At 34.3% G+C, this 15,679-nt stretch overlaps 1 protein-coding gene across 1 annotated transcript in view; it reads right to left on the reverse strand.

The window, feature by feature from the left end:
- The window catches only part of LOC123519683 (calcium-activated potassium channel slowpoke-like), a 253,402-nt gene that overhangs the window by 30,214 nt on the left and 207,509 nt on the right, over window positions 1–15,679 (reverse strand). The window contains 6 exon segments of the mRNA XM_045281184.1: window positions 3,889–3,965; window positions 4,566–4,721; window positions 5,283–5,395; window positions 8,077–8,232; window positions 8,498–8,650; window positions 14,974–15,079. Coding sequence (XP_045137119.1) covers window positions 3,889–3,965; window positions 4,566–4,721; window positions 5,283–5,395; window positions 8,077–8,232; window positions 8,498–8,650; window positions 14,974–15,079 — 761 coding nt within the window.

Below are 15,679 nucleotides of genomic sequence, written 5' to 3' on the forward strand. Positions count from 1 at the left end.
AAGGCTTAGCAATGATAAATAATAATCTTGGAAGGGACTAAATACACTGAACTTATTTCCCTACGAACACATAAGTTAGCAGCACCACTGCTATATGTAAAGTGAACGTAAATCAACCTACTTATCATCAGTAACACTTGCCAAGATGGTAGTAGAGATACCAGAACAATGTTAAACTTATGTGAATTTATGAGTAGTACCAGATGAATAAATGGTGGTTGTCTGAAAGCAAATGTACTCAATTTCACACCAAATGTGGTGTGCACTGACACAGTAATTACATGACAGGTCAGAGTCTTTGAGTTATATTCACTGTTTGAGCTCAGGTGATCCAGCAAAATTAAAGATATAATCTGGCAAGGCTTCGGAATTAAGAGAGTTGGTGTATATTTAACTAGTATCTATCTATTTTACTTTATTTCATTAAAAATTCTTTCATTATTATAATCTTATTTTTCATAAACAAAGGTGAACTCTTGAACTAACCATCTGCTACCAACCATCTCACTTTATCAATTCTGAAATATATTCTAAAAAAAATATCCTTAGAGGGAGGAAGGTGTTGACAAAAAAGTACCTATTTGTTCTCGTCCATACACACTGGACGTCCAATATCTATTACTTTATTTGAGCTCGCAATCACAATGTTATTCATTATACATTGTTCTGCTGGTCCTTTTAAATAAGTCTATTTCATCTGAGTGAAATCCTATTCTGAAATACCCTTACACTGAATGACCAATAACATAACTGCATCAATATAAACAATGCAGTCATACTGCATGAAGAACCAATGTGATTGAGTGACTACCATACTACCATATGCACAGTGCCAGTGAAATGGTGACAAGTGAGGTGATGACTACAGTGATAGATGCACAATGGTGTATTTTTAATGGTGGTTGTGGGTTTTGCCTATAACACAATTGACACTTCATTTGTAACACTGAAGTGCTGTGGCCGCTCCTGCTACTGTTGCTGCTGCTGCTTCTGCTGATGGTGATGCTGCTGCTAGTGCTGTTGCTTTAGATTTGAGTGAGGTACGCAACATGAAAATTTAGATATACCTATGGTGTTGAATATCAAGAGGAGGGGTATACACATCACTTTCACTGATCAACTCATCTGGTATTGATTTTACTAACCAGTGTGTCTCTAGTATCACTGTTGCACTATGGCCGTATAAAATTTTTTATAATTAGTTTAATTTCACGCCTCATCAGCCCTAAAATCATTTGTAAATTGTGAAAAATTAGAAAAGGGGTTCAGTCATGGATGTAAGCAATAGTGAAATTGTATAGCACAATATATGCATAATATACTGCAGTTATAAACCAGAAGCTTTGGGTGGTTATATTGCATGCAAAATTTGAAGAAAAGTAAATAGTATTGATCATATCCATTGAAAAGAAGTAGCAGTAATTAGTATGCACATTTATCAGGAAGACCATATGTACACAGGAAAGGTGTATTTGCTGTTTGCTGGAATATGTCTCAAATTATGTAAAATCACAATCATGTATATATCATACAGAAAATACTTAAACACATTGATGCCTTTTATAAGGAGAAAAAAAAAAAAAAAAAAAATCTTAAGTTATTAAAGATAAGCTGTAGTGAACAAATTTATGTTTTGTGTTGTGACATGGCAAATATTTAAGACAAACCCCAATTTCTTCAATCTATGGCACATCAAATTGTCTTTTAAAAGTATTATTTTCATAATTTTGAGTACTGTGTTACAAGTTTTCTCTCTCACATTTTCTATTGCATACAAACACTTTCTGAAGAGGAATGTCAATACTTGCATTCTGTCCCTGATTAAATTCATATAATTTCCAGCCATTTGTTTATCCATTCTGTCTATCTCTCTGGTATTCACTCAACCTTTAAACTTTTCTTTGGATTGATTTCTTTCCTACTTTTCTTGGATGCTATCTTGCATATTTTCTCTGAACATGGTCCTTTATAGTTGTCCTATTACATAATTTATATTTCTTTATTCCTGTTGAGCAGATCACATTCTGTTCAGTCTCCAAGCTCTTCCTCCTTTCAAGATAATCCTACTTAAGACATGGCTTCAGTAAACTGCAACCTTTATTTTACTTTTCATTACCTCTACTTCAATTCCATCAAAATCAGGAATCTTCCTACATCTAGATTATCATCACTCAAATTTATATTTGAAAATTCACAATACTTACTTCCTCTTCCAATATCCTCTTTAAAATACATCCATCTCAGTTGTCATCCTGCATTCATCTACCTTTCATAACATTCAATTAATCTTTACTGCCTCTTTTTATTTTACTACTCTTCAATTTTCATGTTTGCTTAAGTATCCTGTCTCTCCCTTTTCACCTGCAAAATATTTCAGTCACTTACTTAAATATTCATAAAAATCTTCAACTGCCTTCTTTTTGTTCTCTTACAAACATCCATGTCTTACTTGCACACAATACTGCAAAACTATTTAGTTGTCCTGAAGCTTCACTTTTTACTTCCAAGTTTGAAATTCTCCCTCTTATCAATGGCTGTAATGAGCTTCCCCACATTCCTTCTCTCCAGAGCTTTCTCTCACCTCTCTATTCAAACCTTTCTATTTTCACACAAATATATCTTTTCAATGCAAACAGGATGGCATCCAAGAAAAGATGCTAAATAATCCCCCTTCCTTAAAGAAAGTTTGGTAACAAATAAGAAATGAAAATTTAAACACTTGTAACATTATTTTTACAAGAACCAAGAATTACCAAATAATAAATCAATAATTTGATAAAGAATATTAAATCAAATTAGTGACTAAATAGTCAAACCTTCTGAAAATGTTAGGTGGCACATCTCTTGCTAACATCTGGCAAGAAACCTCAAGCTGTTATGCCAATCCCAATACTCCTCCAGTTCCACAGGATACAATGCTGAACCAGCATCATTAGCAAAATCTTGATATTTGAACACTATGTCCTCTAAGCCCCAATCCTTTCCACCCAAAAATTGTTAAAGCTATAAAATCAACATTCTCAATTCTACAAGTACCATTTTGTATCATTATACTGATTCTTTTTATCTACTTTATTCAGAACTGTTGAGAGAAAATTTCCTTGACACCTCAGAGTCAAGCACAATAATTTTTCTTTCTTTCCTTAACCAGCTACTGAAGATCATATCATTAATATATCTTTTACTGAATAATATCTATTTTAGTAAATGATCATTTTTTTCAAATCAGTATATGGAGATAAATGAATGAATGCATCACCTTTCTCTCTCTCTCTCTCTCTCTCTCTCTCTCTCTCTCTCTCTCTCTCTCTCTCATGAGGTAAATGTTTCTCCAACATGAGGTTACCTAATGTACTCAGTATACCTAATAATAATGATCATGGAAGTACTCTTCACTTTAAATCCAACAAAACATTATAAAAATCATTGTAAGAAATGCATATGATTATAAGTTTGAAATAAGGTACACAATAAAACAATACTTAACTGAGATGAAAAAAAAATTAAATAAATAAAAATAAAAATACTAAATATATATATATATATATATATATATATATATATATATATATATATATATATATATATATATATATATATATATATATATATATATATATGAAATAAGTAAAATTCATGTTGAAGTGGAATGGTGTAAAAGTGAAAATACTTGGTTATAAATTTGCATTAATAGGATTAATATATTGATTTATTTTAACATTAAGGAAACTGAAATCTTCATCCACCATCCATATTGGCAGAGAGCTTATCAGTTATGAATAGGAAAACCAAGATCAGTTAACCAAACAGCATCTAGGCTGCCTTTCTTTTTATCAAATAAACACTTCAACTTTAAATAATTCAGAACTAAAAGACAAGGATACTTACAGTTTTTACATTTGCACTTCTTGATGAGAGTCTCGTCCCTAATGTCTTCATGGCACGCTTTGCAGTAGTACCATGCCCTGAGGTGGTCAAGTGAGGGGCACAAAACAGTGTCATCTGCACTACACTAAGGATAACTCACAGGAAAGCTCACTAGGTTGACTGTAAAGGGAACTGATTATGCTGAATATGAAGAGCACTCACTACATCCTGACTGTAGAGGGAACTTATTATCATGTTCAACATAAAGTGAACCCATTATGTCTGGTATTTGAAAACACAATTTCAACTTATGAATATTTTGCAATTAAACTTAGTAATACTTTTATATATATATATATATATATATATATATATATATATATATATATATATATATATATATATATATATATATATATATATATATATATATATATATATATATATATATATATATATATATATATATATATATATATATATATATATATATATATATATATATATATATATATATATATATATATATATATATATATATATATATATATATATATATATATATACACACACACACACACACACACACACACACACACACACACACACACATATTTAAAGAAACTGAGGCCAAAGGAATATCATGACAAAAGTTCTAAAGTTATTCATGTGAAAGATCTTGACAAATGAAAACCCACCTTTTGACTTCATCAGCAGACTGAGCAATGAAGAAACCTTGAGTATTAGGCTGGATTTTGGTTGCCTTTGGGTTAATGGCAATCTTACTGTCTGTACCCTCTTCATTTTTCACTTCAATAGCAAGCAGTAATAACTTGAGCTTTGAGAAACAAAGTCTGCAAAAGGCACAAGAATTAATGCTACTCTGAAGACAATACTAATGTCAGATATTATGCATTTAACTTCATTAGTGTTTGATTCTAGCACCAATAAATTCAAACTCAGCTTACTTTGAATGTGGTGGATGCTTTCCCATAACAATGTACAAGTACATCTCAAAAATTTGTGTTAATTCATAACAGTTTGTTATTCAGTTAGTGGAAAATAGTAAATCTTCATATAGACATGTGCAAAATAACTTAATGATTAAGACAAACATCCCTCTTACTCCCTTCTGCCTTCATGCTTGAATCGTCTCTACTCACCTTGAAGGAAATATAGTACAGTATGTAGCATAATATTTGTTTCTGGCATAGTTTTGTAACATGAAACCAGTTCAATACATGTAGAAAACTGAAGGCACAGATTCATTATTCTATTTAAGAGTATCTTTAAAGTTACATGTCATTACTACTTTATTCCAGTTGTAGGAGTGGTTAAGCAAAATAACTACAATGAATAAAGATGAGTAGAAACAATTATTTCACTGCTTCTTCCTACCATTTCCTGGCACTTACTCTGATGCCTGAGGAAATGTCATGCTGACAAAACTTGGGGAGAGAGTTTCTGTGTACATTTCACACCCAGTTCCGCAGAGGTAGTCGTTCTGCCACGCCTGCGTGTCTGGAGACTGAGGAAGACACAGCAAGTGTCCTAAATAACTTGCTCATTGCAAACAACACATACACATGCTGTACTTCCACATTTATTTTGGTGTAATGGAGTATTTTCTATATAGAGAGAGCAGATAAAGCATATATAATAATTTCTTAGTACTATAGAAAAATTATAAGACCTGCCTGACAAAAGATCAAGTACTGCACTGAAAATTACAATTTTGAAGGAAATCATTTATCAGTAGTAGATGAATCAATTTTGAATGGGAGACAGCTCTTCTATACAGAAAATTCTCTGATATACCAAATATCACTAATTTTCAATTACTTTCACACAGCAAGATAAATTACTGCATTCTTGATTTGTTTAAATGCAATCTGTCATTAGTAGCACCAACCTCACTGCACATTAGTATGTATGCATATTGCTGATGAATACTGCGTACCATAATTCACAAATTAGGTCACTGCAGCTTGAGCATATGCTTGCCAACTCAAAGATTATCATTAAGTGCAACATAAATCACCTTTCAGAAGATTTGTTGTCACTCAATTGCAAGACAACAAAATGGATTAGTTTTCATAATGAGCCAGTGATGCAGACTGGTCCAAAGACACATTGGGCACACTGCTTGCACATTATCTTGTATATTACTTACGACGATGTTTCCCAGAATTCAAGATCCACAAATGCTGGGCTCAGAGTTTCTGTATACATCTCCATCCCAGAACCTTGCTGATAATGGTCTTGCCAAGGCAACATGTCTGCTGACTACCACATAACATAGCAAAATAACAACTAACAAATAATAATGATAACAGTAATCATAAAAATAATAATAATTCTAATAATAAAAATAATAATAATAATAATAATAATAATAATAATAATAATAATAATAATGATAATAATAATAATAATAATAGTAATAATAATACAGTAGAACCTCAGCTCATGAATGCCCTATGTAAGAGCAAATCGGTTGATGAACCAAATTTTTCAACAATTTTGTCTTGATCCACAGAGTTGCAAGCTTTGGCACAAGATGGCACTGCATAGAGCATCAGTTGTTCTCAACTTCTCATGGTAACAACACACTGTAAACAGTGTTTCCTGTAGCACTGCTCTCTCTCTTTTTTTTTTTTTTCATTAACCTCATTATGCCTCCCAAGATAGTGAAATGTGTTAGTGACAGTAGTGTTAAGAAGCCAAAATATATTACTCTTAACCCTTCGTTATCGTGCGAAATTGGTGCCTAAAAAACGTGCGATAGCGGAAAATATGATAACGGAAGTGAAGAATAAATAGGAAATAAATAAATTGGTGCCTCAACCCAAAAATGTTCCTAAAAAAATTTCCTGTTACCCTAAATTTACTTTGATTAATACTGGAGTAGCTTATTAACATTTGACAATCTGAAATGAATGAAAACCAGTTCTGAATAACAGAATACCACATGTGAGACTGAGGGATGGTGGTGGTGGTGGTGGTGAGCAGAGTGACCGGAACCAATCAGTTCCCTTATTCAAATCACATGACGTGAATACACAGCGATGATTGGCTGCTGGCTCCTCCTCCTCCTCATGATCATCATCTTTCTCCCTCTCCACCTCTTCCTCTTCCTCCTCCTCCACCTCCCATCTAAACATTCGTTGGTGTGTGGTTGGAATATGAGTACTACTACTATTACTACTACTACTACTACTACTACTACTATTACGGGTGTGCGATAACAACTTTCCAGATGCGCTAAAACTGAATTTTGCAGATTTTCGTAAGTGCGCCACCTAAACACGATAATGGAGGGTTAGGTGTACAATAAAAATTTAGAAAGCCATACCAGCAAAGCATCTTGAAAATAATAGTATGTACTGTTCAATACATACAAAGAAGCAGAAAATCAGAACTTTATTACAAATGTGGAACATAAGAAAAAATATTATTTCCAAGATGCTTTGCTGGTACGGCAAGTCTCACGTGCCACAGAATTCTACAAGATGTTTGTTTGGGCCCGCTACATTTGTCATCACTGCTGATTGCGGCACAGAGGCACCTCGTCTCAGGACAGCTAGTGATGCATGATAAACGTTGTCAAGAAGATCAACATATGCCTTCTTGCTGTTGGTTAGACGCCATTACTATAGCAATGATCATCCTTTGTTTATTCCAGCAAAGAGGGGCACAAAAGTATTTGATACAGGCAGGATACATGCTGCAGGGACTGCAGAGTGTGTTTCAAGTTGCTCTCTCAAATGCAGCCCTGGAGTCCAGGAACTGATTTGTCTATTTTACATTGATTCTTATGGGAAAAATGGTTTTGGTTCACTAATATTTCAGTTCAAGAATGACCTTCAGGAATCAATTAAGTTCGTCAACCGAGCTTCCACTGTAATAAAATTAACAAATAATAGTAATGTACTTTAATCAAGATCTTTTCTGTTTTACCAGCCTGATCATATTTATTCTCAAGTGTATTCCTTATAAACAAGTAAATTTTGAAGATAGAGACCCACTACTTTTGTTTGTCTCTGGTGTAATATTATTATTTCTATTTTTCATATGGAACTACTGCCCATTTTTCTTGAAAGAATTTTCCTTCAATGAAATTGATGAAAATTTTTATAAAAGTTCTTTTAAACAAAATAATTTTCTGCTGAAAATAAATCAAGGCATGAATACCAAATAGTTACTTACAGTTTTATAAGACCTCATGGCAAAGAGGTTGGCCATCATGGTGGAGAAGCCTGGAGCTAGACATGACTGTGCAATAAAGCCAAGCTTGAGCTCAGCTAAACAGATCACATCATCTCCTCGCTTCCAGTCCCATGAGGGAATGTTTAACAGGTAAGCCTGGAAACATAACCTCATTAGTGCACAAGTCAAAGAATCAACCGCAACTAACTGAATCCACTCCTCCATCCCAATGTATTACATTGTATACTCTTATTTTTGAGAGGTCTATCTAGGAGCACACTTTTACTCAATTGAGAAATCTGAATGTTATTTGTAACAATACATGATTATGAATGTTTTGTCACTTTAAATCTTGTCTAAATCACAGCTAAACACCACAAAGGCAATAAAAAAATACTACCATGGCAATATTGTTGCTCACCTTATTGTGATACTGCATAAGCTGAATGATTACTCTAATGTCATCCGAGTAATTCTTGATGGAAATGACACGCATGATGTTTGCCGCATCCTCGGCATCAGGGTCCTGGCAGTACTTATTGGCCAAGACAAGGCACGCATCAGCTTCATGGACCTGTCATATCACACATGCAATCCAGTAAACTTTCTCATTCAACCACTGCCTCCAAGAAGCCTGACACCCAATGTATAGCCAGACAAACTTTAGCTTAACAAGTATGTAGTGCACTTAAAAGTACTGGAAAAATTATGCTTTCATATATTAAACTGAGATTGAATATATCTTACTTCTCTAAAATAAGAAATACATAATTTTGACAATCTTATACAATTTTTTTGTGTGTAATAGACAACATCATAGAACAAGCAAGGCTGCCACTCATACCGACTGACTCGAAATCGACGTTCCTACAGTAGGTGATTTTAGCCTAATGTAGGCTGGGGTAGGGGATGCCTACGGAGAAAATAGCAATTTGCAAGGGAAACTAGAGAGTTTATTGACAATATGTAGGGGAATGTTTTTTTTTTTTTTTTATTTCAAACACTAAATATTTGTCTGGACACCCATCACAGTTTATGAAATATGGATTATATATATATATATATATATATATATATATATATATATATATATATATATATATATATATATATATATATATATATATATATATATATATATATATATATATATATATATATATGACGCAACATGTGGGATTATGGTGCAATGTGGCGAGGCGCTCCATTAGGTCGAGAGTCGATCGCTTGTTGCCGCGTACATCGTCCAATCTGACATGATAATATACCGAAAAAAGTAAATTTTTCGATACTACAGTTTTTTTTTATTTCTTTTGTAGTAAAGGAATAAAACTGCAAAAAGTATAAATACGTTTATTTTCAAACAATAATATATGCATGTACAAAAAGGAATTTTGGGATTGGCGTAGGTGAAAATAGGGGAAAATGTGCAAGAGTGGTAGGTGAAAGTAGGAGGAAATGCGCGCAAGTGGTAGGGAGAAATGAAAATTTTGAGTGGCAGCCTTGCCTTATATATATATAATATAATATAATATAATATAATATAATATAATAGCACTTAAATAAAATCAACTAAGTATTGTGATAAATGTATAAATTATACATAAAATATTCTATACATAAGGCTAAATATGATAGAGACATGGAAGGTGGGCATGCTTTTAGTAAGGATAGAGGATGGTCAGTTTTAACATTCATACACTGGCAAAAGAGCAATGCAACAAGCACAAGCAAGGGTACCATGCAGAAGGCTGAAGTGATCTCTGCTGTTCCCACTTACCCTTCATACTGCACCTCTCAGGGTAAAGCAAGAGGTCTCCAGGTGTTGCCACCTGGTCTACTTAAAGTCCTAATCCAAACTACTTGCAGCAGATGACCCGAGCATCTCCCCCTCCTGTCGCTCGGCCTCATCAACAGTGGAGAGTTGTGCCGCATGACTTAACTTCACTTATAGATTGTCACTACATTATCACCTCCTGGACTTTGACTATCACCCCAAGTAATGCTTCATCTTACCTACTCCTTAACTACATGCATACATTTCTGTAGAACTCATATAAATTATCATTTTTGGTGTCTCTGCAACTATTATGTAAAAATACCATCACTATTCAAAAAAGAAAAAATTCTACATGAGATTAATCCCCCCATCTTGAATGAATTTCTAAGTGATAATGTTATATTTGGCTGAATTACAACCCTCATGACTTGCAGTACTGTTGTCTAAATAGCCTTTTAAAGCTTTAGAATTATGTGATTATTTGTGAATCAATTCATATTGCATTTTATTTAAACTTTAAATTTTTACCACATTGGCTTGTGAAATTTCAAGGCCTGGAAAATTTGTGTCAAGTTATGAAGAAAAGGCCAATTTGCAAATTACATCAGGCCATAATTTCCTGCTCCTTCCAATACTTTGTGCCAATCTAATCCAGTGCTCAAATAAAAAATCTTTACCATGTATAATTAGATAAGGAGATTGGCCAAATGCTACAAAATCCTAGGAGAAAAACTGTCCAATAAATGCCACTTCATAAAAGTTCACTTGACATAATGCTAAATAGGGCCAATTTTTAATGGCAGTCACCTGAATGCTCAGTCTTACCCAAAGATTATTGCTATTTACTAGAAGCCCAAATTTAATGTTTTCATTCACTTATAAATGTCTGCAACAATTTAATTATTAGAATAAATTTTGGACATGATGCATCTTGAGGTCAATACAATCCATAATGGACCTACTAATGCTTTGCTAGACAACCTAGGGAGCAGCACAGCAGTGGGGCAGAGTGATGAGCAGTACCATATTAGTAGAGTAAATAGTATATTACTGGCTGACAGTAATGATACAGAGTGGCAAAGTGGCAATCCCAGACATCAATAGCCTTAAGCATTATTAACATCAAGCTTGTTTTCCTAGATTTATCATAAGAGGATAATAGGAACATTACAAATTACCTAAGGCATTTAGTGCCTGAAAGTTACACAGTGGAGCAGCTACAACATGAAATGACACAAATTATAACATCTTGGCTATTGAGGGGTGTAGTAGTAGCCCATAAAACAAGAGGATCTACTTCATGAATAATACACCTCTATCCATGTCACACATCAACTCTCAAAGCTTAGTGATTCTCTGAAGACTTGTGTAGGCAGAGTACCTCAAATGAGAAAGAAAGAAAAGTCTACCTTGCCTACTAGGCAAACTTTCTTTGATTAATTGTAAAAATACAAATCACAGTAAATAAGATAATTTAGAGCAAAAGTACTGAGGAAGATATTCATTTGCTCAACCACAAAAGACTTCTGCACCACAAAGCCAGCTGATTAATGTGCCACAAAAGAATACATAGATGAGGCTCCATGTGAGGTATAACCAATACACCCATGCGCAGTGACATAACGCTTATCCACACAATGAGTACAACAACAAACATCTGATGGGCTGCACACCTAGCTGGAGCATGTGACACTCTCTGGCCTTGACTTGACTGCCTGGCCATGATAAAGTGCCAGTCACTCAGGTGTTTTTGGATTTAACGCTCCAGAAAGGTTGTCAACATGAAGGTGGTAACTACTCAGCCATGGCATGGAGATCTTATCTTAGCAGGTTTTCCAATGTGAAAAAAACTATTAAGAGAATTTTTGAGTCATGGGTTTAAAATTATATAATGTTGCATGTTACAGTGTCTGTGAACACTTGTTTAATCACACCTGACTAAGATATGACTCAGCCTCACAATCTGGTCATTCCTCCTCATGATGAGAGATTCCTGATCAGAGGTATGACTTACAATTACATCATCAAATGTGATTTATATCAACTGCTACCATCACCTTCCATTGCAAAGCTGAGCTGTGAGTGAGAAAGTAACATGAACAGGTAACCTACTGACCCAAGGGTTAGTATTTGAAAATGTGATCACAAGTGACATCAATAATCGCCAAACAGGATTCATGTTACGACTGCAAGACGTATCAAACATTTTTATGACAGTCAAAAACACATTAATAACAGAGGATAGACATACAATTTTTGACAAAACAGAAGATACAGAAAACAAAAATTGCAAGCAGATTTCTTTTTAATTCAGAATCTACAATGGCAGGTGATCGCAGACACAGGATTATGTCCAGGATGAGATAATACTGCTTCTGAAGGGCCCATACAGAGGTCATACACTTTATCTGAGCACTTTTAGGGATCATGATGAAAGCAGGAAAAAAAAAAAAAAAAAAAAAAAAAAAAGTTAAATAACACTTCATGACTTTATAGCCAACCAGCAAGCATCATGTACCTTATTGCCAAACATAAAACTTGGCTCCATCAATGCTCCATTATAGACAAAATATTTCAATAATTCAGCAAAGAATGTCATGCTGTATTCATTAATCTCATACTTTATAAGTTTTCTATACTCTTGCTCTCTAAACAATAAGATTTTCACAATTCATATGTTTCATATAATACTAAAATTTGTGATCACTACAAAATTATATTTCTAAAAAATTTTCCTTACAACTGGACAAACTTCGGAACAAGGCTTGTAATGTGGATCTTCCCTCCTACTTCCAAAACATGTCAAAGACTAGAACAGGTCATCATGATCCCATGGTGTGGCCTCAGAACAAAAGTATAAGCACGTACTTCACCCCCTAAACCTCTCCAACCCCTCCCTGACCACCGAGGAAGGTGCTGCCCCTGCCGGCCCTCCCAGCCACACAACATAGCACAGGTCACACCATGTCGATGGCTCATGTCTGGGTGGTGTGATTACATTTTGTGATAACTGGATGTTATTAAAAAAACATCAGTAAGAACTCTATCTCTTGGCTCTCTTATTTCCAAAGGGTTGTGTAGTAAGAACTCTATCTCTTGGCTCTCTTATTTCCAAAGGGTTGTGGTTTTGCCTATCTTCAGATTTTTTGTATGCAAGGCATACATACATTAAGTGATCAATCAATATCAATTTCATTCCTGAAGAAATATTTCAGGCATCTGGAAAGTAGGGTTAACAAACTTGGGGATAAGGAAATTGTAAGGATTGCTGTGAATATAGACTATTGAAAACTTGGCAAGTGACTGTCAGTTATGTATGGATTTACCTAATTGTGGTACCTTGGGCTTGAGGCACACATGTGTGGTCCTGTTTCCATGTCTACATTTGTCCAGTTTTCCCTTTTGTTGATGTACAGCCTTGTCAGCCCTTCTTCTAGTCTAACATATATCATGAAAATATCTCATTTTAAAACTATGAGAGAAAGTTAAATCTTTTTAATTACTCTTGTATATCTAAAATAGAGAAAGATAGAAAAAAATGTATATAGCTGCTGAAGATGAAGTGTGGACTTCTTGCATTGTTTTGTATTGCTGTTGATATTTCAATTTTCTCCATATATATATATATATATATATATATATATATATATATATATATATATATATATATATATATATATATATATATATATATATATATATATATATATACACACAGTGGTCCTTCAGATTTGGAACAATTCGGACTGTGAACAAAAATTTCAATAATTTTTACCCTAGGAGTTGGAAGAAAATTCGGACTTTGAACAATCCGAAGGTGGCCAAATCCGGATGATGCTAACACCACTGGCAGGAAGTAAACATCAGTTCCTCACTTTGTTTTGATTCTGTGGTGTGGCCTTGCTCTTATTCCCAGGTGGGAACACGACATTTGAACAGTTTTTCATTTAACCAGTCACACTTAACCAGGTAGGATAGTTGAGTAATATTTCATACAAGTACACTGATCTCATAACTAACAAAAATATTCCTGAACTACTGTAGTGACAAGCTGTAACAGACATGAAACAAACAATCTACAAAGGACTGACTGACTATGCTAATGGTAGTGCTGCCACCATCCAGTATATTCTTAATACCTGGTTAAGTGACACTCGCCATGAAGCTTGCCACCAAAAGGCAAATAATATTGATTTTACATAGTTCAATTCTTATTTAATTAAGTTAAAAATTGGGGTCTTGGAACAGATTAAAATTATTTACATTGTTTCCTGTGGGGAAAACGGTTGCAGGCTTGGAACAATTCGGACATGGAACAGCCTTCTAGAATTAATTATGTTCAAGGTCCGAGGGTCCACTGTATATATATATATATATATATATATATATATATATATATATATATATATATATATATATATATATATATATATATATATATATATATATATATATATATATATATAAGATGATAAAGGTAGGCACTTAACATGGGTGACACCATCAGTATTTTGTGTGCAGTATACAGTCAATACACGATGCTGTTACAACACTGAAGCAAAATGTCTTGAATAGCATAGGTGTTGTCTTTGTAGTAATGGCAGAACATGTGTAGGCTAAGATTTCTATACAGTGCTTTACATTTCTATCTACAAATAATGTGAAGTATGATTGTGCAAGACAGAAAATTGGTAGAGTGGTATAGGCGATATGGGCACAAAGAATGTAAGCAAAGAGCCTCCACATGTTGGAGTATTCCATTGTAATGCCTACAATGACTGTGTTCATAGCAGTTTGCTGTGAGCTAACAATTTTGTCCTAATATCCAAATCACACTCATTGTTTTCAAGAGTCTGAATAATTTGTTATGTTGTCATTTACTTAAGTTGCAAATCACAAGGTCATAAAGCAAATTACTAATATGTAAATTGTTTTATAAACTATTAGAAAATCAGTGAATATAATAGATCATTAATGGAATAATTATTGTAGTATTTTTTTTGTTGTTGAGCGTGACATGGTGTAAGCATAGTGACTGTACGTAGAGGATGAGGCTGGTGGTGAGGGTGTGCGGCAGCAGCAGCACCCTGATCACCCCTTGTTTCTAAGGTACTCACCTTGACACGCTGCAGGTCTATGGGACTCATTATGGATCCTTGGAAGAACTCTACAGTAGTGAAGTGTCGTTTAAATAACCCTTCTAGCTCCAGATCCGGCGGCTTTCTGCATACAAAATTTTAAATAAAATAATATAAAAAATATGTACAAAAACTATCAGAACCAAATAAATAGAAAATGAAGGAAAAATGGACTCTGGCACTCCACAGCAGGTCATGTACACTTGCAAGTCAATATAGAAGTCCACTGCCCTATTCCAATCTGGTCACATTGTAAGAGACAGAAGAGTAGAAGAGAAGTGAAACCAACTATAATCAGATACTATAAAATAATGCAGTGAACCCAGGAGCAAGATATCATGCTAGACTAGAGAATGCTTCTGGTCATAAACTTTAATGCATCACTTTTTGGAGCAGGGGCCTCCCAACTGACAACTGCGGGTGCCACACTACCCCGGCTAGGGGACCCACATGCAAGGACCCGAGGATGATGCTGTTGGTGGGAAAGGGGTAAGGAGGACACATTGGTGGTCAGTGTTAGCAAGCACCAAGACCAACACATGTCAGAGACTACCACTGCAACAAACCATAGCATCTTACTGAGAAAATAAACATCAGTAAGATAGATTCTATTCAAATTAATTCCTCTCAGTGAAGTTGTTCATGTGTAGGTAACTTGGAGAGGCACGCTGCACCATCCACTTAT

This window comes from Portunus trituberculatus, chromosome 45 (assembly GCF_017591435.1).
Source record: "Portunus trituberculatus isolate SZX2019 chromosome 45, ASM1759143v1, whole genome shotgun sequence".
In the NCBI taxonomy this organism is placed as follows: domain Eukaryota; kingdom Metazoa; phylum Arthropoda; class Malacostraca; order Decapoda; family Portunidae; genus Portunus; species Portunus trituberculatus.